The following is a 25,277-nucleotide window of genomic DNA, read 5'->3' as shown; positions in this document are numbered from 1 at the left end:
CTGTTTGTAGAGGAATTTAAATCTATGAATATTTTTGCATTGTTTCAGTTGTAAACTCAGACTGTTCCAGATTTTCACACCACATACAGACACACAAAAACCTTTACGGGTTGTTCGAGTTCTGGGTAATTTGAATACTCCGAAGCCTCTCACATTATAAACCCCTTCTCGAATTTCAAATATAGTTTGTAAATTTGCAGGTAGAAGTTTATTAAAGGCTTTGTATAAGATTATGGATGTATTGTAATTAACCAGATCCTGGAATTTAAGTAACTTTGCCTGAAGAAAGAGTTTGTGAGTATGATCTAGATAACCAGCCTTGTGAATAATACGCAGTGCTTGTTTCTGTACTGTGACTAATGGATTAGTTGTATTTTTATATGTATTTCCCCACACTTCCACACAATATGTAAAATATGGAAGAACCAGGGTACAGTACAGAGTACAAAGTGCATCTTTATCAAGGTATGGTTTCACTTTGTTCAAAACTGCGAGGCTTCTTGAAATTTTGGTTTTTATGTGTCTGACGTGGGGTTTCCATGAAATTTTGTTATCAATTACGACTCCCAAAAATTTGTTTTCACTCACATTATCAATTGGTACACCTTCAATGATAATTGGTAATTCTATATTATATTTTAAATTACCAAAAAACATTGCTTTAGTTTTATTTATATTTAATGATAATTTATTTATATCCATCCATTTTTTTATTAATTTTAGCTCCCTGTTTACGGTCATTACAAGATCAGTATAATCATCGCTACTGAAAAATATGTTGGTGTCATCTGCGAACAGTATGAGTTTAAGTACTTGAGAAACATCAAAAATATCATTTCTGTATGCATTGAAAAGTTTTGGTCCCAACACTGACCCTTGGGGAACACCACATGTATACCAAGTTTCTCTGAATGGTAATGCCCTATGCTAACATATTGTTCCCGACCCGTTAGGTAACTTTTTAACCAGTTACCAGCTTTCCCTCGAATACCATATCTTTCCAATTTATCCAACAAAATTGAGTGATTGATTGTGTCGAAGGCCTTTTTGAAATCAACAAAAATACCAACTGCATATTTATTTTTATCCAGTGCATTAGTAATTTCTTCTACTGCCTCAATTATCGCCATTGAACTGGTTCTTTGCGTTCTGAAACCATACTGACCAACATTTATTATTTGATTTTTTTAAAGGAATTTTTCTAATCTTGAATTAAAAAGTTTTTCTAAAATTTTTGAGAATTGAGGCAGTAGAGAAATAGGCCTATAATTGGTAAAACTGTGTTTGTCATTACTTTTGTATAGTGGTATTACTTTCGCAATTTTCATTTTTTTTGGAAAACAACCGGACTGAAATGATAAATTACAGACATATGTTAAGGGACTAGCAATATTCAGAATAACCTGTTTAACTACACACATATTTATGTCATGATAATCCATTGAAGACTTACTTTTACATTTTAATGTGATATTTATTACTTCTTGCTCATTTGTAGCTGAGAGGAACAGTGAAAAGGGATTTGATTTTATATTACTGATATTTTCATTTTTTTGACACGGGATGTCCGCTGCTAGTTCAGGGCCAACATTTATAAAAAATTTATTAAACCCATCAACAATGTTACTCATGTTGTGATTTTCACCATTTGCATCAATGAAATATTCAGGATATGATGTTCCAGAAGATCCTTGTTTAATTAAATTATTTAACACATCCCAAGTTCCTTTTATATTGTTTTTATTTTCATATAATCTTCTTCTATAATAAAGTTGTTTACTCGTTCTTATAATATCAGTCAATTTATTTCTATATGCTTTATATCTTTGTTCCACTTCTTTTGTTTTTACTTTGATGAACTGTTTATACAGATTGTTTTTCTTTTTGCAAGCATTAATAATTCCTTTTGTGAGCCAAGGACTTTTTATCTTTTTTTTCTTTGTCTTGTGTTCGTTTACAGGACAATGTTTATTGTACAACATAGTGAAAATATCTAGGAAATTGTCATAAGCCTTGTCCACATCTGACTCGTCATACACCGAGCTCCAATCTTGTTGTGCTAAATCGAAATTGAAGCCATGAATTGCTTCTTCATAGAGATGGCACGATACCACTTTTTTATGTCCGATACCGATACCGATATCATAAATTTGAATATCTGCCGATACCGATATGAATCCGATATAGTGTTTTTTAATCAATAAAACTGTTTTTTAAATATCTTGCTGCATTTTGTATAAGTTCATACTCAAGTTTAAATAAACAACAACACAAAAGATATTCTGTTATACCTGTATGTAAAAAATACACTGCACCCAAAATATTTCATAGTTCAGCAACAGTGATCAATCTAATAAACTTAAACCTACTCCATCCTTCCTATTCTGGTATTTTAAAGAGTACTTAGCAGAAATATTAAGCAACCTAACTAATAGGGTTGCAAACTCCCAGCAAAAAAAAATAGGGAACCACCCCCCACGCTCCACCTCATGATGCTTAATCGACGTAATCAACTTTAATTTGATGCAGTGTGGAAAAAAAAAATGCACAGAAATAAATTATTTTTCAAGAATAATTAAATAGATTCAACATCTTTCTTCAACAGAATTGCAGACCGCACAGATGGTACTTTCCCAAAGGAAAAAGTAGTATAGCTTACTAGGGTATATTAGACTTAACAGTTACTATATACAGTAATGGACTTCTATACATTTTACATCAGATTAAAACTTTGGGTGTAAGATTCAGATAATTATTTATTAAAAGCTAGACATTTTAAATGAGAATAAGAAAGAAAAGTATGTCTTTGTGCCCCCCTTTTCCCTGTTATTGCCTTACCTGCCCCCCTGGCTAAACTTTGCTAGATCCGCCCCTGCACAGTTACCAGCCGTCAGCTACGTAGAAAAGGATCCTGGTTTAGAAAGTAATATTAAATAAATTCTAACGACAGCTTATCAAGGTTAAACGTGCTGCTGTTGTTCAGCCGCTGGTTTCCTCTTTCTGGTGCAAAGTGGGCCAAAAACAAAGAAGAGAGACTGACTCGCGACAGAAAAGCCGATCAGCTGATCATTGATTAGTTTCATGAAGTAGCGGCAGGAGAGGGGGAGAGAGAGGCAGTCGCTCCATATATCGGTTGTTAAGCTTAACATGGGAATGCTTTACCTACATTCAGAGATGAACTTACACACTTGCTTTACTTCTCTCTGGGATAACTTCCTCAGAGATGAAATGCTGGTTTGGTAGCGAGGCTACAAATACACACAGCTGCTCTATCACGTGATGCATACTGCTCCGACATGCTACGGTTATGAGCAGAGTTACGCCGTGTCGCAAGTTTTGTGAGGTGCTTTTTTGATATTTAATGGATCGGATTACATTTTTTTATTTCTGGCCGATATCCGATCCAGTAATTTAGGTCAGTATCGGACCGATACCGATACGTAATATCGGATTGGTCCATCTCTACTTCTTTATTTATTGTTCGCTTTGCTATTGTAATCTTGGTATCTATTTTTTTTAAATCACAGTCACACAAAGTAAAAACTGGTAAGTGGTCAGTTATATCACAGACAAGCAGGCCACTATTAATTTGGAAATCCATGACATTAGTAAAAATGTTGTCAATAATAGCGGCGCTATGTGATATTATTCTGCTTGGCTTTGTTATTGTTGGATATAGTGATAAGCTGTACATCGTGTCAGTAAAGTCGTCAATGGCTTTTAACCTTGTTGGGTTTAGCAAATCAATATTAAAATCACCACAGATGAAAAGTAATTTTTGGTTCACCGAAGCAAACATTTTTTCTATCCATTCATTAAAAGTGTCAATACTTGAACTGGGTGTCCAATATATGCAACTTATTATAACATTTCTCTTTTTTTCATTCATGATCTCAATAGTCAAACATTCCAAAATTCCATCAATAGTCATAGACATAGTTGTTACAACATTATATTTTATAGAGTTATGAACATATATAGCAACCCCGCCGCCCGCCTTATTCAATCTATTCATGTATTTTAAATCATATCCATTCAAACAGAAATCTATTCCTTTATCGACATTAAACCAAGTTTCAGTAATGGCTATAAAACTAAAGGGGCGAGAGAATTGTTGCAAGTAGTCCTTAATGAAATCAAAATTAGAGTACATGCTTCTGCTGTTAAAGTGAATTAATGAGAGCTTCCCGTCTAGGTTGATTTTTTTTTTCATATTGTTCCTGTGTGGAATAATTACAATTTTTAACAAAAGAAGAGAGAAAATGACTTTCAGAATCTATTTCTGGGTCTATTATATTATGCTCCTTATATTCACAATCTAGATCAATTACTTTCTGTTGGAGAATTGATTTCAACGTGTCCATGTTATTTCCTGGTGTAATTAGAGATGTTGGTGTATTTATCATTTTGATTGTCCATCCATCCATCCATCCATCCATTCGCTTCCACTTATCCTTTCCAGGGTCACGGGGGGCGCTGGAGCCTATCCCACCTGTCATAGGGCGAGAGGCGGGGTACACCCTGGACAGGTCGCCAGTCTGTCGCAGGGCCAACACACAGGGACAGAACAACCATTCACGCTCACATTCACTCACACATTCACACCTAGTGACAATTTGGATTATCCAATTAACCTATCCCCTCAAACTGCATGTCTTTGGACGGTGGGAGGAAGCCGGAGTACCCGGAGGGAACCCACGCAAACACGGGGAGAACACACAGAAAGACCCTGGCCTGATGGTGGAATTGAACTCAGGACCTTCTTGCTGTGCGGCAACAGTGCTAACCACCGTGCCACCGTGCTGCCATTTTGATTGTCATTAGAGTTATATATTACCTCGATACATTGGTGTCAGTTGTACTTGTCCAGATACTCCATGTTCCTCACTATCAGTACTTTTGCCTCTTCTGGTGTCCCGTTTAGCTTAATGAAAATCTTGCAGTTTGTTACCCATGTATGTTGTATTTTACCGTTCTTCTTCAGTTGCCTTGCCTTCCTCGCGATATCTGCGTTTTTTCGTGTCAGATGCTCATTAATGAAAACGTCCGTGCCTTTCAGTTTGCGTCCTTGTTTCAGCAGTGTGACCTTGTTCTTCCGATTGACGAATCTCATAATGACGGCCGGCGGTCTGTGCTCCAGGTCCATCTCTATCCCCTTGCTTTGGAGGAAGGACGCCACCTGTTGCTCCACCGAGCGGGTCTCCTCGTCGCTGGGCTCCCCGACGTTCCCGGCCACCGCGCGCGCGTACGAGCATGGCTTGATTTTAATACCGCTGATGACCACGTCGTTCGTACGGGCGTACTGCTCCAGCTCATCCACCCGCCGCTCGAGATCCATGATCCGTCTATCCTTCTCGGCATTTTGGAGGCGTAGCTGTTTTACCTCCTCCATTAGCCCCAGAAGCAGCTCCTGCTGCGCCCTGACTGCGGCCACGTCTCCGCACAGCGCTCCGAGGAAGGTTTTAATGTCCTCGACCTCCTCTGGTGTTGGGCCTTTCTTGGGTGGCATACTTCACCTTGCGTCACTGCGATTTAACTTATGGGAGTCTCAACAGTTGTTGCGAGGTGGTGTTCCCTTTCAGTCAATTCACTCGGTACAACACATAAGTATGGGATATCACGCCCTCGCGTGTCCTGGCTGAAGAAACCTTTATTCACGCCTTTAAGGCAGATGACGTGTGATGACACGCGCACGGCCCTGCCTGCACATATAGCCGCTGTCATCACAGTCATCCCTCAGTTCTTACGCTCTTCACCTCGCTGAGAACACCTCTGCTGAGTTGGGCTAGCTAGCTGCTGCTAGTTAGCTCCGTTGTCTGCCGACTTGAACTTAGCTTAACTGCCCCTGTTGGTGTTAGCCTCCACCGCCCAGTTGGTGTGTAGGCTGCCCGCGGAGCGCTAATTTCAAGTTTTTCCTGTGCAGCGTTTCGCTTTGCATTTTGGAATGGACTCCAAACCGAAGCGAGCAAAGCAGAAATCTTCAGTTCGCCCCTGTCCTCAGGGATGTGGTTTCTGTTTGCACGACAGCGACCAGCACGATGCCTGCCCTGTCTGCCTGGGGATCGTCCACGCTAGGAGAGCGTTGACGGAGCCCGAAGCCTGTGCGTTTTGTCGCCAGCTCCGGCGCTCGACCCTGGAAAGACGGGTGACGTTTGTGGAAAAAGTGCTGGGACGCTCGGCTGTCGCACGGCAAAAAAACTGCCTCCCCATGTTACCAGACTTTCTCTGCGAGCTAACAGCATCATGGGACAAACCTCTGTCTACCCGCGTCACTGTGCCCGGCTATGGACAGTACATGGAGTTGGACGGCGTCGAGGGGGCTGGCTTAGCTAACCCACCCCCTATGGAGCCGTCTCTGGCTGCTTATCTGGCCCCGTCCCATAACCATGGTGTCGGCGGCCCCGCAACTCTGCCGTCCAAGCACTGCAGATTCTCTGCTTCGCAGCTGGAGAAGATTTATCAGGCTCAGGCCGGCACTGCTCACGCCATGAGCTCCGTCACCATGCTCCAGACGTACCAGGCAATGTGCCTGGCGGAGCTCGGATCGCTGGTTCCTGATGACAGCCCTTTGGCACCTCTTCTTAACGAGGTCAGAGTCGCCACAGATTACATCCTCCGTGCGTCTCGCTGTGCAGCGCTCTCCCTGGGCAGAGGGATGGCTTCGACAGTAGTGGCGCAGAGGCACCTGTGGCTGACCCTCTCTGACGTCCCGGATAGGGACAGAGCTGTATATCTGGACGCACCAGTGTCTGCGGCTGGGTTATTCGGACATTCACTTGAAGCCATTCAGGCTAGATTCGATCTGAGGAAGAAGCAGACGGAAGCTCTGCGCGACATCATCCCCAGATGTCAGCTGAAGCCCAAGCCCGCAGCTAGCTCTCACAGGCCCGCCGCTCCTCTGCCGACTGGCAAGAGACTGGCGCCCACTGCTGAAATGGGTGCGCCGCCAGCGAGAGCACATCCTCCGGCCCGAGCTCCACGCCAGTCGGCCTGGAGCAGAGGCCCACCCTCGGGCCCCCGGCGGGACCCGACGCCCAGGAGGAAGAAGCCTCAGCCCTCCTAGCTGTGGTTTCCAGTGGAGAAGGGGTCCAGCAGCAGGGAGACGCTGCTTTTACCCCTCTGTTGCCGCCCAAGAGGTGCCGCTTAAGTTCTGTTCAGGTTGTCAGCCCCAGAAGGCGCTGCACTTTCCTAACACAGTCTCCCAAGCACAAAACCCCTGCACACAAAATGCCTCAGGTAACTCCCTGTTCAGGTGTGTTAAATGTTCAGGTGACCACATCAAGTGTTCCCGCTGTTTTTCATTGTTGTGCCCCAGAAAAGGTGCCTCCAACAAAATGTATGAATGTACATGTTCCCATGTTACAATCAATAAAGAGTGTTGTTTATTCTCAAACAATCACAAATGCTCAGCCTGCGGGCAGAATGAGCCAGGTCAGGCAGGTAATGCAGTCCTGCTGTCGCTCGCTCCTCGCACCTTTACGAAATGTGCCGAAGCAGCGCTAGCGCCCCTCAGAGAAAGAGGCATCCGCATCTTAGCCTACCTAGACGACTGGGCTCTTGTAGCTTGCTCCAGAGAGCAGGCGGAGACACAGCTGTCACTGGTTCTGTCACACATTCAGACACTGGGGTTCTCTGTGAACTTTCAAAAGAGCTCGCTAATCCCGAGTCAGCAGATTTCTTTCCTCGGTTTGGAAATATGCTCGCTTTCCAGCCGCGCACGTTTGTCGGAGCACAGAGTGGCCGCGTTTCATCGCTGCCTCGCTCAGTTTCAGCTGGGACGCAGACTGCGTTTCCAGACGATATTACGCTTGTTGGGCATGATGGCATCTATGATTGCCGTAGTGCCATTTGGTGTCATGGTCCTGGGTCATGCGACCCAGTGTTTTGAGTTTTAGTTTATTTGGATGTTTATTGTTTGTTTAGGTTCATTAAGTTATTCCAGCTCATTTGTAATTATATTACCCTTGTGTTTAGTCTCTCTTGCCCTTCATGTGTGTTATGTCTGTGTGTCTTATGTTGTCAAGTTCTTGTAGTTATTTCTGCCATCTTCCCCTGTACTCAGTCTCCCTGGTTCTGTGTCTACGTGTCATGTTTCATGTCTATGCAGTTATGTTAAGTTCATGCCATGTTTCATTTCCATGTCTATGTCTGCGTGTTTCCTGTTTTATTTTGGAAGAGTCTGGTGTTCTTTGTTCATTGTAGTTAGTGTTACTCTCCCCTGTATTGTCATTATGTTCCATTCTAGTCAGCTGTGTTCTCATGTGTCTCCACTTCCCCTGATCGCCTCATGTGTGTATTTAGTCCTCAGTCTTGCTGTGTTCAGTGTCGCGTCGTCTGTGTTCCCACCCTCCATGTTCTCGCAGCCAGTCTGTACAATCATCGCCATGGTTTTCTGAGTCTCCTTAGTTTATCAGTATCTGTTTCCCAGTTTAGTTTAGGTTCAGTTTAGTCACGCTGTTTCTGCTTTGTTGTGAGACCTGTCATCAGCCACAATAAAGGCTCGCTTTCAGTTTAAGTTTGCTCCGGTCTGCTCACTTGTGTTCGCACCTGGGTCCACCACACACACCACCGCACGGTCTGTCCCCTCAGATCGTGACACTTGGATTGTTAAAAATGAGAGTGTTTCAACGCTGGACTCTCTCTCACCGCCTGTGTGCATCGCGTCACCTCCGGAGGAGGCTGCCGGTAACCGCGTCTTGCATGCTAGCTCTCCGTCCTTGGAGGGAGCCCAGGCTGCTGCATCAGGGCTCTCGGATTGGGAGAGTGTTGTTTCGCAAGGTGGTGTCCACAGATGCTTCCCTAAGAGGGTGGGGAGCGCTGTGCAAGGGTGCATCAGTGAGAGGGATCTGGTCCGCAGCTCAGCGCCAGCTGCACATCAACCACTTAGAGCTGTTAGCAGTGTTCTTAGCTCTAAAGCATTGCCGTCCAGTCCTGGAGGGCCAGCATGTCTTAGTCAGGACGGACAATTCAACAGTGGTGTCTTACATAAACAGGCAGGGAGGAACACGCTCTCTTCCCCTGTTGAAGCTGTCTCGCTCTCTGCTGTTATGGTGCAGTGTTCATTTTCTGTCTCTGAGAGCCACCCATGTCCCGGGCCACCTGAACCTGGGGCCGGACCTTCTCTCCGGGGGGGTCCTCTGGTGAGAGAATGGAGGTTACACCCTTTAATAGTGGCTCAGATTTGGGATCTACTTGGCAAGGTGCAAATAGATCTTTTTGCTTCCAGGGTAAATACTCATTGCCCCCTGTTCTTCTCCATAATCGACCACGATGCACCCTTGGGCTTGGACGCGCTAGCGCACCAATGGCCAGACGTGCTCCTGTATGCATTTCCCCCAGTGGAAATGATATCTCCAGTTCTAGAGAGAGTGCGTCGGCATTCCCTCTCTCTGATTCTAGTGGCCCCTTGGTGGCCCACAAGGTCGTGGTATGCAGAGATAATCAGCCTGCTAGCAGCGAGTCCTTGGCAGCTTCCACTCCGCAGGGATCTCCTCTCTCAGGCGGGAGAAGTGTTTCATCCGCGCCCAGATCTGTGGCGCCTTCATGCTTACCTGCTGAGAGGCTAAACTTGATTGCTAAGGGTTTGCCACCTAGTGTGATAGCGACGATTCAGAGCGCTAGGGCCTCATCTACTAGAGGCTTGTACGCTTACAAATGGCAAGCCTTCGAGCAATGGTGCCAGGACCGCCACACTCTCCCATTTCAGTGCTCTATTGTGGATGTTTTGACATTCCTGCAGGAGCTGCTGGATAAGGGCCTTTCATTTTCGACAATTAAGGTTTATTTAGCAGCTATATCTGCTTGTCATATTGGCTTTGACGGGGTGACACCAGGTGCACATCCCCTCGCCATACGTTTTCTGAAAGGGGTTCGCCGGCTGAGACCCGTGCTTAAGTCCAGTGTCCCTGCTTGGGACTTGTCTTTGGTGCTGGAGGCCCTTTGTAGCCCCCCGTTTGAACCCATCGAGTCTGTGGATATGAAATTTCTTTCATATAAGACTGCATTACTTCTCGCTTTGGCTTCGGCAAAGCGAGTGGGTGACCTTCATGCGCTGTCCGTGCATCCCGCCTGCACACAGTTTTCTCCTGATGGCCACAAGGTCGTATTGCGTCCAAATGCTGCCTATTTTCCCAAGATCATGCCTGCATCTTATAGCTCAATGGAGTTTGAGTTTCTGAGCTTTTGCTCCCCTCTTTTTGCATCTGAGGAGCAGAGGAGGATGCATTCTCTTTGTCCAGTGCGTGTGCTACACACCTACATTGAGCGCACTCAGAATGTGCGTTTATGTGACCAGCTGATTGTCTGCTTCGCCAATCCAAATAGAGGTAGATCTCTGTCCAAACAGAGGCTGTCCCACTGGATTATAGAAGCTATCTCACTGGCATATGGCACCAGAGGTCTTGCTTTGCCCCACGGGGTGAGAGCTCATTCCACCAGGGGGATGGCAACCTCATGGGCTCTTTTTAAAGGGGTGCCTGTAGCTGATATTTGTGCGGCAGCTAGTTGGGCATCACCGCACACTTTTGTGCAGTTTTATCGGTTGGACGTTACAGCCCCTTCGGTGGCTCATATTGTCCTTTCTGCTGGGTCTACCACTCACTAAGGAAGTGGTGGCCCGATTCCGGTTCGGTGGCTGCTCTGCGGGGCGTGTATATATGTCCCATACTTATGTGTTGTACCGAGTGAATCGACTGAAAGGGAACGAATAGTTATGTCTATAACTTCTGTTCCCTGAAGGAGAGGAACGAGGTACAACACAAGGTGGCCCCACTGAGCAGTTTGGCTCGGTGAAGAGCGGCTATCGAACTGAGGGATGATTGTGATGACAGCGGCTATATGTGCAGGCGGGGCCGTGCGCGTGTCATCACACGTCATCTGCCTTAAAGGCGTGAATAAAGGTTTCTTCAGCCAGGACACGCGAGGGCGTGATATCCCATACTTATGTGTTGTACCTCGTTCCTCTCCTTCAGGGAACAGAAGTTATAGACATAACTATTCGTTTTCCTTGGGCTGCTACCTGCTACCTGCTAGCTGGTTGCTAGTAAGTTAGCGCTGGTATGCTAGTTAGCGCTGGTATGCTTCACAAAATACGTTTAATGAAGACAACATCACGGATGAAGCTGAAACACAGCTCCTGCCAGAGGAAGCGTCCTCCACAGAGTTAGCGTCCTCCACAGAGTTAGTCTTCTCTAGAGTTTTACACTTCCCATCAAGGCGGCTGCACAGGCGCTGGTAGTTGGCTTTCAGTCGCTGCGACTGTGGGCTACAGACCCCTGAAGAACAATACAGATTAGGCTTCAGCAGAGTTCAGAAAGTTACCTGGTAGCTGCTGGACAAGAACTGCTGCAGCTGGAGTGATTGATCCAGAGCTTTGCAACGAGATCTGCTCTGCCGCTGCAAGTGACTCCGCCTGCGCAAACACAGCAGGTGATCAGATAGACAAAACATTGTTTCCAGCTACTTGCTTTAATGGGAAAGTGTGTGGCTGAGATGTCTGATGACTACCTGGTGGTCAGTGCTTTGCTCTTTGCTCTGATGTTGTCAGCATCATAGTGCTTTTGTTGGATCATCTCCTGGGCTAGCTTCTCCACCTGGTCCAGCTGGTCTCCCTGAGCCTCCAGGGCTTCCTCAAACTGAATCTGCTTCCTCTGCAGCGTTTCTACCTCTGTCACTGAGCTCTGCAAACAGAATAGGTTGCTTTCACAGCATAAGAGTACTTTCCTATATATGTATGATTCTGAAGCAAATCATCCATACCCCGAGGTCCTGATTGGACAGGAATGCTTCACTGTTGTTGAGCCAGCTCTCACATTGTTCTACAGAGGTCAGGAAGATCTGAAAGATACAGAGAAGAGCTCAACATAAGCTAATCTGACTGCTAAAGCTGTGTCTCATAATTGTCTCATGTCTAACTACAAGAAGGCACAAAATCCACCTTCCTAAGGTAGCTGAAACTTTTCAGTTATGTAAAGTAGCTCCGATGGATGCACTGGAAAGCAATTTGGGGTTAGTATCTTGCCCAAGGATACTTGGCATGCAGACTGGAGGAGCCAGGGATCGAATACTAGCCTTCCAATCAGTAGGTGACCTGCTCTACCTCCTGAGCTACAGCCACCACCATGGCCATACCACCCTGAGCATGCCCAATCTTGCCTGATCTCATCAATTATATTAAGGATTATTCAGTGTAATGCTAAGAGGACCAGGTTAACTTACAATACATGAAGTATATTTATTTTAATTAAATCTGACATTTATTCAGCAAATTAATTTTGCAAATATATTTATAAATATGAATGAGACTATATTAATTAGCCATTATTCAAATCAAAAAGTCATATTAGATTATTTTGGGGGCCGCTGCTGTGTCACCTGTAGTGTACGGGCCTGCTCCAAGGTTATGTTACGGTTCAACCAGGCTCGGTCCAGTCCAGCTTTAGCTTCCTCTAGCTGGTTCAAAGCCTTTTGGATCTCTGACTTAGAGCTGTGACCAGATCGGATGAGACCCAGACCAAAGTCCTTGACAGAGTTGATGCGTTCAGCACGAGCGTCAATCTCCGTCTAAAAACAGCAAAGTTTAAAATTTGCATTTACTTCATTAAGGTAGTAAAATTTAAGTAAGCCACGGTGCTCACCCTCCAGTCCTGATGCTCCACAATGAGCCGGTCAGCCTCTGTTCTGGTCTTGGGAAGTCCCTTTTCTGCCATCTCACTGCTCTGTTTGAGACTCCACTCCAGCAGGAGGCGCTGGTTAGCCTTGAAAAGCTGCAACTGGTGAGCCTCCTGCAGCTTTTCCTTTCTGTAAAAGACCAACAGTTTTTCTTGAGTTTTACCTGAGGGAGTTCTTCTGATCACTATCAGTATTTTTTATTACTAATGTAAAACACTGTTGGGCCTCTAAAAGTGTAGTGGTTAACACGCTGCAGAGAGAAAGGTGACACGAGTCATGGCCAAGTTTTATCCTCCATCAAGCTTTTCTTTTCACAAGGCTGGCTGGATTGTGAGATTTTGGACCACTACTAAATTTGACAAAGAGGACGATCTTTTACTGCCAAACTGAAAAAAGCCTTTAGCAGGTGTGTGGGCTTGTAAAAGGTTTGACAGATACCTCGATGGCCTAGCTCAGTTTAGACAGACCAAGCTTCAGCTGGTCCAGTACCTCTCATTACATACCACAGCTAGAATAGTGTGCAACTACAGTGGCAACACATTCCCACGATTTTAGACATGAGAATCCAGTACAAGAATATGCTAAAGGGAAAACGCTTATCATTGCAGACAACCTGTCATGCAGCCCTCTAGCTAACACTAAGAGGGATGTGGCATGCTGTGTGGCTAGTGTTGGAGGGGATTCCTGCACCCACCAGCAAAATGGTTGGAACGATAAAACAACAGCTGCCAACACAGAGCTGCACCGAAAGACGAGCACAGGTAAAGACCGTGCTCTACCTGTGTGCTATGAATTGAAAAGTCAACCAAAAGAACCTCTCATATCTAAACTAACTAGAATAAACTCAATATCCAATCTGCTCCCAGAACAACCCTGAAAAAGGTTGCCATCGATCAATGTGAGGGTAAGTATCAACACAACCTGATAATCACAGATTACAACTCCATGTTTTTGGAAATACCACACTTTCCCTCAACAACAATCACACAGATTATTCAAAAGCTGCTTGGTAGCCTAGATAAAGTGGTGAGTGACAATCCTGTGAGGAATTCAAGGAAGTTGCCAGACCGCTTGATTTTAGACACGTTATAGAGATGGCAAAGAAAACATTGTCAAACTTCATTGATGCCTCCATAGTTATTTCACTGTTAATTTGTAGACGGTCTGGCCTTTGAAAACTTTCAGCAATTAAAATAATTGAAATCACTGTTGCTTCTAATAGTAGATTAAAGTTACCTGTGTTTGAGTTCCTTGTCCAAAGTTTTCAGAGTCTTCTGGACTTCTTTCTGTTTGTTCTTCAGTTTGTCGCTCATCACTGACTGAGTGCTCAGATGACCCAACAATTCTTCTTCCAGAGACTGATGAGATGGAAGTAAGACATTTTGGTCATAGAGGTGGTGTTAATTTGGCAAATGAGCTGGACTTATAAAACTGCATTTAGTTTTTTGATGAAAGTGTGTTTTAACTAGATTAGATTCATCTGTTTTTGATTCCTTCTGTCAAGGTTTGCTTTTTTGTCTTGTTTTTAATCTATTTAACATCTACGTGTGACCTTCTTTATGAACAGGTACCAAGCTTACATGCAAGCTTTTCAGTTACAGTTCCTAAAGTCAAGAATGAACGTGTCAGTTCCAGCCTTGGGTGCCTCACCTTTGCTCTATCTTGGATAACTCCAGCTTCTCTCTCTATTTCCTCATGGCGTCTAATCAGGTTTTCTACACTGTCCACATCGCAACCACAATCCTGATCCTGCAGCAGCAGCATCTAAAGAGAGCGAGGAGGAACCTCTTCAAAATACAAACCAAGTTCCAAAAAAGTTGCAATGCTGGGTCAAATGTAAATAAAACAGAATGCAATGACTGGCAAATCTCATTACCTCATATTTTATTCACAATAAAAAATAGAAAAGATGTCAAGATTTTGACTGGGAGTGACAAAGGATGGACAGGATTAAAAGTGACTACATCAGCTCAGGTCCAACATTTCAACACAGTTAGAGCATTGCAATGTTTACCACTGTGCAGTTTTTACCACTGTGCAGCATCCTGTCTTCTTTTAACTACAGTCCATCTGGCAGCTGAGGAGACCATTTGCTGGAGTTTCAGATAAATGTTGTTTTTATGTTCCATTGTGAATACTGTATGGGTTTATGAGATTTGTAAGTCGCTGCATTATGTTTTCACTGACATTTTTCACAGTGTGCCAACATTTTAATAATTTTGTGTTTTAGAAGTGCAGCATCAAGGTTAAAAAAACAGGTGCCTGACCTTTTCATTAGCTCTGTCTCTGATCTCCTCCAGTTCTCTGATGAGATTGTGGACCACCAGAGCTTCTTCGAGCTGGTTCTTGTAATTATTCAGATCGACGTGAAATTTGCTCCACCTGGAGGAGATGAACCACTTCATGCATTATTGAGAAAGCCGCAGAAAGTAGTTTCCAGCGTTCATTGGATGACATGAGTGGAAGTGAAAGATCTTCAGACACGTTACCTTTCATTGAGCTGCTGCCTCCTCTGTGTCACAGTCACCAGTTCCTCAGCACTCTGTCTTTTTTCTAGTTTGGCTGCCAGTTTGTTGATGGCTTTGATATGAGCATCATCCACTGTCACGTCCTACAGATTACAGATTTGGCTGTCACTTTTCAGACATATTAAAACAGTGTGGCTTGTGGTCAGTTCGAGCTATTCCTTCTATAATAATTAGTAATGTTAGTCATGTTAAGCTCTTCATATCCTGTTTGAGGAGAACACTAGAGAGCAAAGCATTTAAAAGCAGTGTTCTTCACCTTCTCCCTGTTTGTGGTATATAGAGGCCCTGTCCGACTTCACTATTGCCATCAAAAGGTTGAGTGATCAAACACTGAGCTCTGTGTATTGTGTAACTATCACTGCAGCCTAGCATGGCTGTAGTTTCTCACAGCTCACGTTGGCACAACATAAGTTTACTTACCTTATCTTCACTTCCCCTGAACTCACTGAGCTTCTTCAGCAGCTGGACTCCATGTTCATAGTCCTTTCCAACATCTCCAACATTAATCATAACCTCCTGAAAAAGACAAGTCACAGAGGACAGACATAAAGTAACAAATGTCCCCATGTTAACAACAATGCCCTTCCGTCCAGTTATCTGTGCTCTACCTTTTGTCTGATCCAGGCCTCCACCTCCTCCACCTTCTGGAGGTACTCCAGGAAGGCTCGGTTATCTTCCAGAGCTTTTCCACGGATGGCCACAGCCTTCTTCAGCTCTTCCCAGTGAAGCTCGAGTGTCGCTGCACTCTTCTTTACCTCTTTGGACCTCAGGTGAAGAGATACAAGTTCGTCCCCAGCCTAGAAGCAAAGAATGGTAAATGGCCTGTATTTGTATAGCACTTTACTAGTCCCTAAGGACCCCAAAGCGCTTTACACAACCAGTCATCCACCCACTGGTGATGGCAAGCTACATTGTAGCCACAGCCACCCTGGGGGGGTGACAGAGGCGAGGCTGCCGGACACTGGCGCCACTGGGCCCTCTGACCACCACCAGAAGTGTCTTGCCCAAGGACACAACGACCGAGACTGTCCAAGCCGGGGCTCGAACCGGCAACCTTCCGATTACAAGGCGAACTCCCAACTCTTGAGCCACGATCGCCCCGTTAAACAAAGCAGGCTGCATGCAGATGTTTGACACAAAGGCACAAAGCTGAAGACGCAATCTAACCAACACTGACAGGTTCACTAAATCATGTCTGTAAGTGGTAATTCTGAAAGTTAAATTTAAGAAAAGATCCATATTAACATTTCATCTCATCTTATCATCTAACCTCTTTGTGTCCAATCACATCAAACCAATCCTAAACCTAAAGTTAAGTGGCATTACTGCTATACATGTTTTCCACTTGTTTACACTTGGAGTCAGATTTACTATTAGCTACATGGAAATATTAATTGTGTGTGTCTTTACTCAGCAGTGTGCACACACAGAACTATGCAACATGACCAGCTCTCGTGTCGTTTATTTTTTATAGCTTTTTTTGTATTTTCTTTATGTGCTGCATTACATATTCACCTGTTTTTGTACATATCTGGCCATGTGTGTTTTCTTCCTTTCACTTTAATAAATACGCTCAGCCTGACATAGCACACAGAAAACACACATTTATGCAAGTGGCACAAGAGCAGCAGTTTCATTACCGCGTGGATGTCTGCACCTCCAGTCTAGGTTCATATGGTGGATTTTTTGCAATAAAGTAGCGGTTATTTCATGGCATGCATCTGCTAATATGTTTGCACATTTTTAGTAGATCACTCCCAGATCTTTTCACTCCCGCTGAATCTTTTCTGTTATTGTGGTTTCATAATAATTTGCCCTACTGCTGGCCCTCGGGATGTTCTTACCAAAAGTACATTTCTGATGATCTCATGGTGAGCCAGGATTTCAGCCTCAAACACTTGATGTTTCTGCAGGAGTTTCATCTTGGTTTGCAGGTTGCTGAGGTCAGCTTTACTGTCCTCTGCCATCTTCTGCATCCGCTCAGACACCCACTCCTCTGCCTGACACACAGAAACAGAAGCAGATGGACAGTTAAACAGTGTGATAAACAGAGAATTGAACTGGAAATCAGACCCATCTGAGCTTTTCCTCTGTCAGTTATCGTCAATCACACGTTATTTTTTAACACTGTAAAAACCTTAAAGACATTTGGGGATCCAGCCACCAAACACTGGCCACTGTTCTGACTGGTTAGCTAGTTACCTCTGCGACATCTCGGTTGAAAATGCACAGACGCCTGGAAAGCTCCAGCTCTTCCCCACGTTTGGCAGAAAGCTCTTTAATTTTCTCTCGTCTCTGGAGGAGAGCTTTAAGTCTGGTTTTGACCTGTCCGCTCTTCTTTTTGCTCAGCTGTTTCCTCAGACGTTCAGCCAGCTCCTTCAGAGATGACAGCTGGAACACAGAGAGGGAAGTGTAGATTTAAATGAGCAGGGGCTCAACCAAGGTAGAAAATAGTAATTACTATAAAATGTAGAGTATTATCATTCACTCTACCTCAGCATGTCACTAAATGGTTTAGTTTTTCCAGTTGACTTTAAAGGAGCTGTGCATTTTGTTTTAACTGTAAGGGAAAGGACCAACCCACAGAAGGAGTACAGACCTTGTCCTCCTGCGAGCTGAGCAGCTTCTCAAAAGCTTCATGGCGTTTGATCAAACCTTCTGTCTCATCCACAGTATTTCCCAGAGTGCTGTTCTTCAGCAGGATCTGTGGAGACATGGCAGAAGTTTTCACCATCAATGGTATCATTATTTTGCAGGGTTTTTTTTCTTGAACAAATACAGCAGGTGTACCTCCTGTGAGTTGGACATCTTCTCCATGCTGTTGACGTCTCTGTAGAAGATCTGCTCCAGGTGAACAGTTTCTAACCAGCTCTGTTTCTTCTTCCAGTGCTCCTCCAGTTTTTCTCTCTCTGACTGGAGAGCGTCCATCTTCTCCAAGACCTAGGAGAACCAACACCCAACACAAAGTCTTATTTCTCTGGCTAGACTGGCTTAAAGAGCTGTTATCCCTTTTCCCCCCACCTCGCCCTGGGATAACAAGTTCTTTCTATACTTATCAAACATTGACTTCATTAATTGGTAAATGGTAACCGTAACTTTATAATTATTTCTGAAATCAATCAGAATATGACTCTAGGCCACAACAGATGAGCTTAATGATTAAAGCCAGAGTATACTTGAGTATACTCAGGCTTATCTCCAGAGATGAGTTTGCTTTGGCATCTTAAATCCTTTCACGCACACAAATGTGTTTTGGACAGTGCTTGAAAGGTACAATGAGGTTATGATTTTCTGTATTTTGCAGCTGTATTTTTCAATCCGCTTTCTAGTCTTGCAGACTTTTCTTTCTCTTATTTTCTGTTTGTATTCCAGAAAAAGAGAAAAATGCCATATAGCTATCCCCAGAGTCTCCAGAATCTTACTTCTTCTCCTTACCTCCTTCTGGTTGCTTTTGTCCTGTGTCTGCAGCTCTTCTCCCATGTCCAGAGCTTGCTGGTAGGTCTCCTGTCTTGCCTCCATCTCAGCCCATAACTGCTGATGTTGAGCCAGCTGGAGGTCAGCGGTAGCCACATCACTGATGCTTTCCTCGACTGCCATTGCGCTGATCAGCTGGCTGCACCACAGGAAGTAGTCCTGCACCTGAAGTAGAAGAGTGGGGAAGATGACAGAAGTAAGCTCATTGTTGGGGACAAAATCCAAATGGACAAAATTCCCCTTACACCTACATACACTTGAAAAACCTCCACAAAAAGATGCAAAACATCTACTGAACGACTCAAGGAAGTACTATTTTAGACTTTCAGACCTGCATCCTGTATCTATCTGTCCTCACCGTGCTAAGGAATTGATATCGCTGGGAAGCCAGCTTGAGCTCCTCTTCTCTCTTCTCAGCAAGAAGTCGGAGCTCCTCCCACCGTTCCACCACTTCCTCCTGCACTTTCTGTAGGCGGACACTCAGTTCAGGCGTGCAAAGCTCCAGGACAGAGTCAACAGAGTCCAGCTGCTCTTGAAACTATAGAAATGAAAGAGATAAGATACATTAAGATGTCTCATTCCAGCCAATGGCACTTTGTCATTTTGTCAGACAGCATCTTCCGCTCTGTCTTATTGAGCTCATCATCAGTGAGTATTGAACAGATTTTCCTTCTGCTACATTTCTGTAGTAATGATGTCAGAAATGCCGCCCTCAGTGATGTTATGTATCACTGGGCAGCAAAATACATTCTGTAGGTTAGACTGACTGTAAACCACTTTAGAAATGCTCCCTAGCCTGTTAACAACCCATAAGAGACTGTTTCCATGGTGATCGTTTCATTTATGCTGAATCAGATGTTAAATATCTTTTCTTAACTATATGATGTCCTTGGTCAACAAATTTAGCACTTTATGACCTGTTCCTCTGTGGTGGCAAGCTCGTGGAGCAGGGCCTCATGTTTCCTCAGCTGTGATGTCACTCCATGCAAATCCTTTGCCACATCATCAGGGATGCTTTTGTGTCGCTCCTACAGAGAGAGACAGGAACAGAAGTTTTAAGGGTTGCACAGGGGACCATCAATAACATAATCGATAAAAAAACCCATTATCCCATAAAGTACAAAATGACAGATGTGTAGTGTAACTGTGAAATAGGATTCAGCTCTGTCGAGTGAAACTCAAGCATGATAGTATGATATTAGTCTGTTAGCTTCTAATAATCAACAGATACTGTATGTCTATCCTTGTGTTGCAACCTCACCATGTATTGATGTAGATTGATAACCAGACTTACTTGATGCTCATATTTCATGTATAGTCTATGATCTGGACTTTTAATCTGTTTTCTGTTCTTTGTACTTCAGATACAATGACAAATAGATGGAGTGAAATTCTTCACAGCTGTGTCTGTGTTGCTGGATAGGGTTTAGTTTTTGTACACCATAGCGTTTCTATAAATGCAATCTCTTTTGCACCTTTCAAACTTTTAGAGCTCCAGCTCTCAGCTCCCTCCCACCTCCATGTTTCTTGGCCTGTTCTCATTGTGGTTTACTGAGGTGGTTCATGCCAAACAAGCTAAACGCTATTGATAAAATCATTTATGTGTGTGATGTGATGTGTATGTGTGATCTGAATGATATCTCAAAGTTTAGCGCTGCAGTGTTTTCCTTCTTTGGTTCCATCTATAGATGTACACTTTTATCTCCTATCTTTCACAGATAATCCTAAAACCAAATCAGAATGTCTTATTTTCTATAGTAATTTAGGGGAGGAAAACCAGTCCCCTTCCTGTTATTGACAGTTCTTCATTCTTCTAAACTGAACTGAACGAGCATGCTTCTGATAGGAGTGCTGTCTTCCATCTTCCATTTCATATTTCCATATTTCAATGCCATAATCCATTCATGGGATCTGATGTCTTCAAAGTAAACAGATGACATGACTAGGAGTCAGACAGCAGTTTCTGCATGAACATAGCTACCTGGATGAGAGTTAGCGCATCACTCAGGTCTTGGTAAAAGCGGTGACATTCCTCAGCTTTCTGTAGCTGATCCTGACGCTCCTTGGCCAAGCTTTTCAAATCTTCCCAGGATGCACTGCAGAAACACAAATATGAAAACTAACATAAGGAGGACAAAGAGCGATTCAAAGGACCCCTATGAGCGGAAGATTGAGGGAACAGTTCACCCTTCCCGGAATAGGGTTACCAGGCCAGGGCAGGGTGCCCGAGGGCAAGTGTCTTTGCCCTGGCTTGGCCAGTCACAGCACGAAAAAGGGATATGGGCCCACCACCCGCCGGAGGAACTGTAGGGTCGGGTGCAAATGTGTGTTGGGTGGCGGCCAGGAGCGGAGGCCCTGGTGGACCAATCGCAGTCTACCAAGACTAGCGATTGGGACATGGCATGTCACCTGTCTGGTGGGGAAGGAGCCTGAGTTATGTGTAAGGTTTAGAGGTACCAGCTAGATATAGTTGGGCTCATCTCAACACATAGCTTGGGCCTTGGAACCAGGCCAGGGCCCCGATCTGAACCCAAGTGGTGTTTTGTTACTGGACTTCTGTGCAAATCACAGTTTGTCCATAACAAACACCATGTTCGAACATAATGGTGTTCATAAGTGCACATGTCATCAGGACACTCTAGGCCGCAGGTCAGTGATTGATTTTGTAAACATATCATCAGACCTGCGGTCATATTTTCTGGACACATGGGTGAAGAGAGGGGCTGAGCTGTCAACTGATCACAAACTGGTGGTGAGTTGGATCAGGTGGTGAGGGAGGATGCTGGACAGGCCTGTCGCACCTAAATATATAGAGAGGGTCTGCTGAGAATGCCTGAGGCTCCAGTCTGCGAGAATTTCAACTCACACCTCCGGCAGAGCTTCAACAGCATTCCGAGGGATACTGGGGACATTGAGTAGGAGTGAACCATGTTCAGCACCTCCACTGCCGAAACTGCGGCTTAGCTGCGGCCCCAATGTGGTTGGTGCCTGTTGTGGTTTCAACCCCTCAACCGAATGATGGAGATCAGAGGTGAAGAGAACCACCAGGCTTAAGGAGTCCTATTGGGCTTGGTTAGCATGTGGGACTTCGGAGCCAGCTGATAGGTACCGACAGGCCGAGCAGAACATGACTCATGCAGTAGCTGAAGCATTGGCAGGGTGGTAGTTACTATCTTTAAGAAGGGAACCAGAGGGTGTGTTCCAACTATAAGGGGATCACACTCCTCAGCCTCCCTGGAAAGGCTATATCAGGGTGCTGGAAAGAAGAGTCTGTCCGTTAGTTGAACCTCGGATAAAGGCGGAATAATGCAATTTTCATTCTGGTCATTGAACACTGGACCAGCTCTTTATCCTCTCGAGGATACTTGAGGGTGCATGGGAGTTTGCCCAACTAGTCTACATGTGTTTTGTAGACTTGTCCCTCGGATTGTCCTGTGGGAGGTGCTTCGGGAGTATGGGGTGTCTGGCCCATTGCTCTGGGCCATTCGATCCTTATACAACGATTGCAAGAGCTTGGACCGCATGTCCGGCCATAAGTCAGACTCATCTCCGGTGGGTGATGGAATCCGCCAGGGCTGCTCTTTGTCACCGATTCTGTTCATAATTTTTATGGACAGAATTTCTAAGCGTAGACAAGTGGCATAAGGCTTCCTTTTGGGTGATCCCCTTGGTGTTACCCCGGACAACCTGGAGGAGGTGCCCAGGTAGAGGGAGGTCTTGGCTTCCCTGCTTAGGCTGCTGCCCCCACGACCCAATCCCGGATAAGCGGTAGAAGATGAATGGATGGATGGACACAAGGTAAAAACTGCTTATGGAAACGCAAAACCAACAATTTCAGCATTTAAGACAAACAAGAAAAGGAATAGGATGCCTCACAGATAAAATAACTGACTCACTACTGTGGCTGTGTGATTACCTAAGCTGCTGCAGAGTGTCTTTGATTGCAGAGCTCTGTGGGTGTTTGTTGTGGATCAGCTGAACAGCCAGGTTTCTGCAGTTCTGTAGTCTCTCCTCTCCAACCTCCAGCTTCTTCAGGAAGCTTTCAAACTTCCCTCGAACCAACTGCAAACATAATCCACAGACACACAACTCTACAGCTACCTTCAGCCTCCAAAACAAATCATTCAAACACACTAGAATTAATATTTACAATCATTATGCAATGAAATGTAACCTGAACATGCTGATAATCATTGCCCAGGTCCTGAGACTCAGCTGTTTGTCTCTGCTGGTTCATCCAGTCCTCCAACTCTGAAGACTCTCGCCTGAATTCATGGAGCTGAAGGACCTCCTTCAGCTTCTGACCCCTAACAGGAGACATTAGGGTGGTCAGACACACAGGTACACAGACGCAATAAAAAAGCCAACAATAAAACTGCTAAGTCAGAGACAGATCATCTGAACTAGTATCATTCTGTTTGGAGAAAAATTATATAAATCACCTAGAAGCATGTCAAGATATTAAAGATCAGCACTTTAGTGTATAAGTCTTTCTCTCTGTCACATACATATGTATGTTCTTTCTACATTTTTTGTAATTAATAATTGGCTTATGTAAATATTGCACTTTTTCCAAACAAAAAAAGGAAAAAAAAAAAGAAAAAACACAATAAATAGATAAACAAACAACAATTAGGAAAAATATCACAAAAGAGAGAGACTCAAAAAACAATCTGTGAGAGAAAAGCAGAGAAAGTAATCCAACACTATGAGTGTGTGCTCACCTGAGTCCAGCCTGGTGCTGCAGCTGCTGGTTCAGACTGCTGATTCGACTGTAGGGTCTGCTGAGCTCCTCCAGGCCCCAGTTCTGAATGGCCTGCTCAACCTGGTCTCCTAATGCCCCTACTTCAGCTTCCAACACCTCCAGTTGTCCTTCTAGCACCTGCACGAACACGAGGACACTGTTTACTGATTCTGTTGTTGTACAATCTGCACGCTGTTCTTTGATTCCTTCATCAGGAATCAATAGGGAAATGATATGAGGTCCTCTACCGACTAAGCAAAGTGTACACAGTGAGAGTGTGTGATATACCTGGTGTTTAGTAATGAGGCTTTGTGTGGCCAGCTGGTCTTTGCCATAGTCGTCAATGTTCACCAGACTGAGCATCTCTGTGAGTCTGGACTCCAGCTCTGAGCAGTCCAACAGCAGCTAGAGATGAGGCACACACAAAGAAAATATAGCAGTTTATGTTTTGTTTTGGTTGGGTTTAGCATAAAATACTTAAAAATTTAACTTTAAATGACCAGTTAGACAGCTGCAGAACTAAGTGCCTTACTTAAGGGTATTTTGATGATGGAGTGTCAGTATCAGACTTTCACTTCCCTCCAACATCCTTGTCCATCTCACCTGTTCTCTGGTAATGGCCTTGCTGAGGTGAGCTGCTCTCATTTTGCAGGCGTCCTCAAGCTCCTCCCACTCTGTATTGAGGTGGTCGCACCTGCAAAACAGCAGAAATTTACACTGCTCCACAAAGTCAGAACACATTTGGTCCAAACTGAGACCCTACTTATTACAGATCATTTGAACAGTACAGGCAAATACCTTGTCAAAGTTGTGTCAAATGCCCAGCTATATAACATAACCCCTCCCAAAAGGCTTTTTATTTATTAAAATTATGAAACATTTGCATACATTGGAGCCAATGGCATGTTTGCAGCAAAAATCAAAAATCCTACATTTAGAGAAAGGACCAGTTTCTCTCATGGAATTGGTTGTTTTACTGTCATTAGCTAAATTTATTCCTTCAGATCAGTGTGCTGGGGTTTTGAAAACAATCCCATCTTTACATCAGTGTTAGGCCTCAAAGACAGGAGTGATTACCAAGCCATTTAGACAAGGTCATTCAATGGTGTCAGTTTTGTTCTCATTATTTGGTGGACTAAGGTAATGTGTCTGATAATGTTTTCGCTCTCCATTATTATAACTTATTATTTAACATATCATTTTCCTTGTCTAAGTAAATGCTTATTTTTGTGATGGTTTCTAGTTTTAATGCATTTAATAAGCAATGTCAGCGTATGATAGATTCACTACAATGCACCAATGCACATGAAATTTTTTTTGATGACAAAAAAAACAACCACACCTCTGCAGCACCTCGTCTCTTTCTGACTTGTTGGATTTGGCTAGGCTGCGCCCTTTCTTCAGAATATGGTTCAGGTGTTTTCTATGTGCATTCACTTCGGCCTGCAGCTCCTGGGGTAACACACGAGTGCATGAGCAAATGTTAAGTAAAACACAGCCCTGTAAATGTGTCAAATCACTTGAGTTCATTGTAATTCCAACTGAGCTCTCAGCTCAGTTAACAAATGAAGAAAAAGGGGAGGTTTTATAGATAAAGAACTGCAACCCAGCTCGTGCCTTGTGTTTCTGCATGAGGCTGAGGGCCCCAGCCAGAGATTTGTCATATCCTGTAGATCCAGAGGCAGGAACATGCTCAGAGATCCAGTTGAGCTCGAGATCCACATCATGATAAAATCCAAACAGCACCACAGATGCCTCCAGTTGTGCTCGACGCTCGTCCAGAGGTTTCTGCAGGGACTTGAATCTGCCACACAGAGGTTATAAAGTCAAGATGATTATTCATCTAAAGTGTGCACTGGACT

General features: G+C 44.2%; 1 protein-coding gene across 1 annotated transcript in view; it reads right to left on the bottom strand.

Moving 5' to 3' along the window:
* The window catches only part of sptbn5 (spectrin, beta, non-erythrocytic 5), a 117,958-nt gene that overhangs the window by 37,245 nt on the left and 55,436 nt on the right, over positions 1-25,277 (bottom strand). Inside the window, exons 33-58 of the mRNA XM_013274982.3 lie at positions 25,033-25,219; positions 24,758-24,867; positions 24,019-24,109; positions 23,704-23,820; positions 23,396-23,553; positions 22,846-22,978; positions 22,588-22,733; positions 20,653-20,767; positions 19,589-19,699; positions 19,030-19,209; positions 18,633-18,836; positions 17,988-18,137; positions 17,797-17,901; positions 17,400-17,588; positions 17,042-17,197; positions 15,806-15,994; positions 15,618-15,713; positions 15,159-15,280; positions 14,937-15,051; positions 14,320-14,433; positions 13,906-14,027; positions 12,636-12,798; positions 12,373-12,561; positions 11,758-11,835; positions 11,506-11,678; positions 11,320-11,410 (exon numbers count right to left, since the gene is read on the bottom strand). Coding sequence (XP_013130436.1) covers positions 11,320-11,410; positions 11,506-11,678; positions 11,758-11,835; positions 12,373-12,561; positions 12,636-12,798; positions 13,906-14,027; positions 14,320-14,433; positions 14,937-15,051; positions 15,159-15,280; positions 15,618-15,713; positions 15,806-15,994; positions 17,042-17,197; positions 17,400-17,588; positions 17,797-17,901; positions 17,988-18,137; positions 18,633-18,836; positions 19,030-19,209; positions 19,589-19,699; positions 20,653-20,767; positions 22,588-22,733; positions 22,846-22,978; positions 23,396-23,553; positions 23,704-23,820; positions 24,019-24,109; positions 24,758-24,867; positions 25,033-25,219 — 3,604 coding nt within the window. The remainder of the gene's footprint in view (positions 1-11,319; positions 11,411-11,505; positions 11,679-11,757; positions 11,836-12,372; positions 12,562-12,635; positions 12,799-13,905; positions 14,028-14,319; positions 14,434-14,936; positions 15,052-15,158; positions 15,281-15,617; positions 15,714-15,805; positions 15,995-17,041; positions 17,198-17,399; positions 17,589-17,796; positions 17,902-17,987; positions 18,138-18,632; positions 18,837-19,029; positions 19,210-19,588; positions 19,700-20,652; positions 20,768-22,587; positions 22,734-22,845; positions 22,979-23,395; positions 23,554-23,703; positions 23,821-24,018; positions 24,110-24,757; positions 24,868-25,032; positions 25,220-25,277) is intronic.

This window comes from Oreochromis niloticus, linkage group LG19, assembly GCF_001858045.2.
Source record: "Oreochromis niloticus isolate F11D_XX linkage group LG19, O_niloticus_UMD_NMBU, whole genome shotgun sequence".
Lineage (NCBI taxonomy): Eukaryota > Metazoa > Chordata > Actinopteri > Cichliformes > Cichlidae > Oreochromis > Oreochromis niloticus.
The sequence above is the reverse complement of the archived record's forward strand: the minus strand, read 5'-3'. Positions and strand labels throughout refer to the sequence as shown.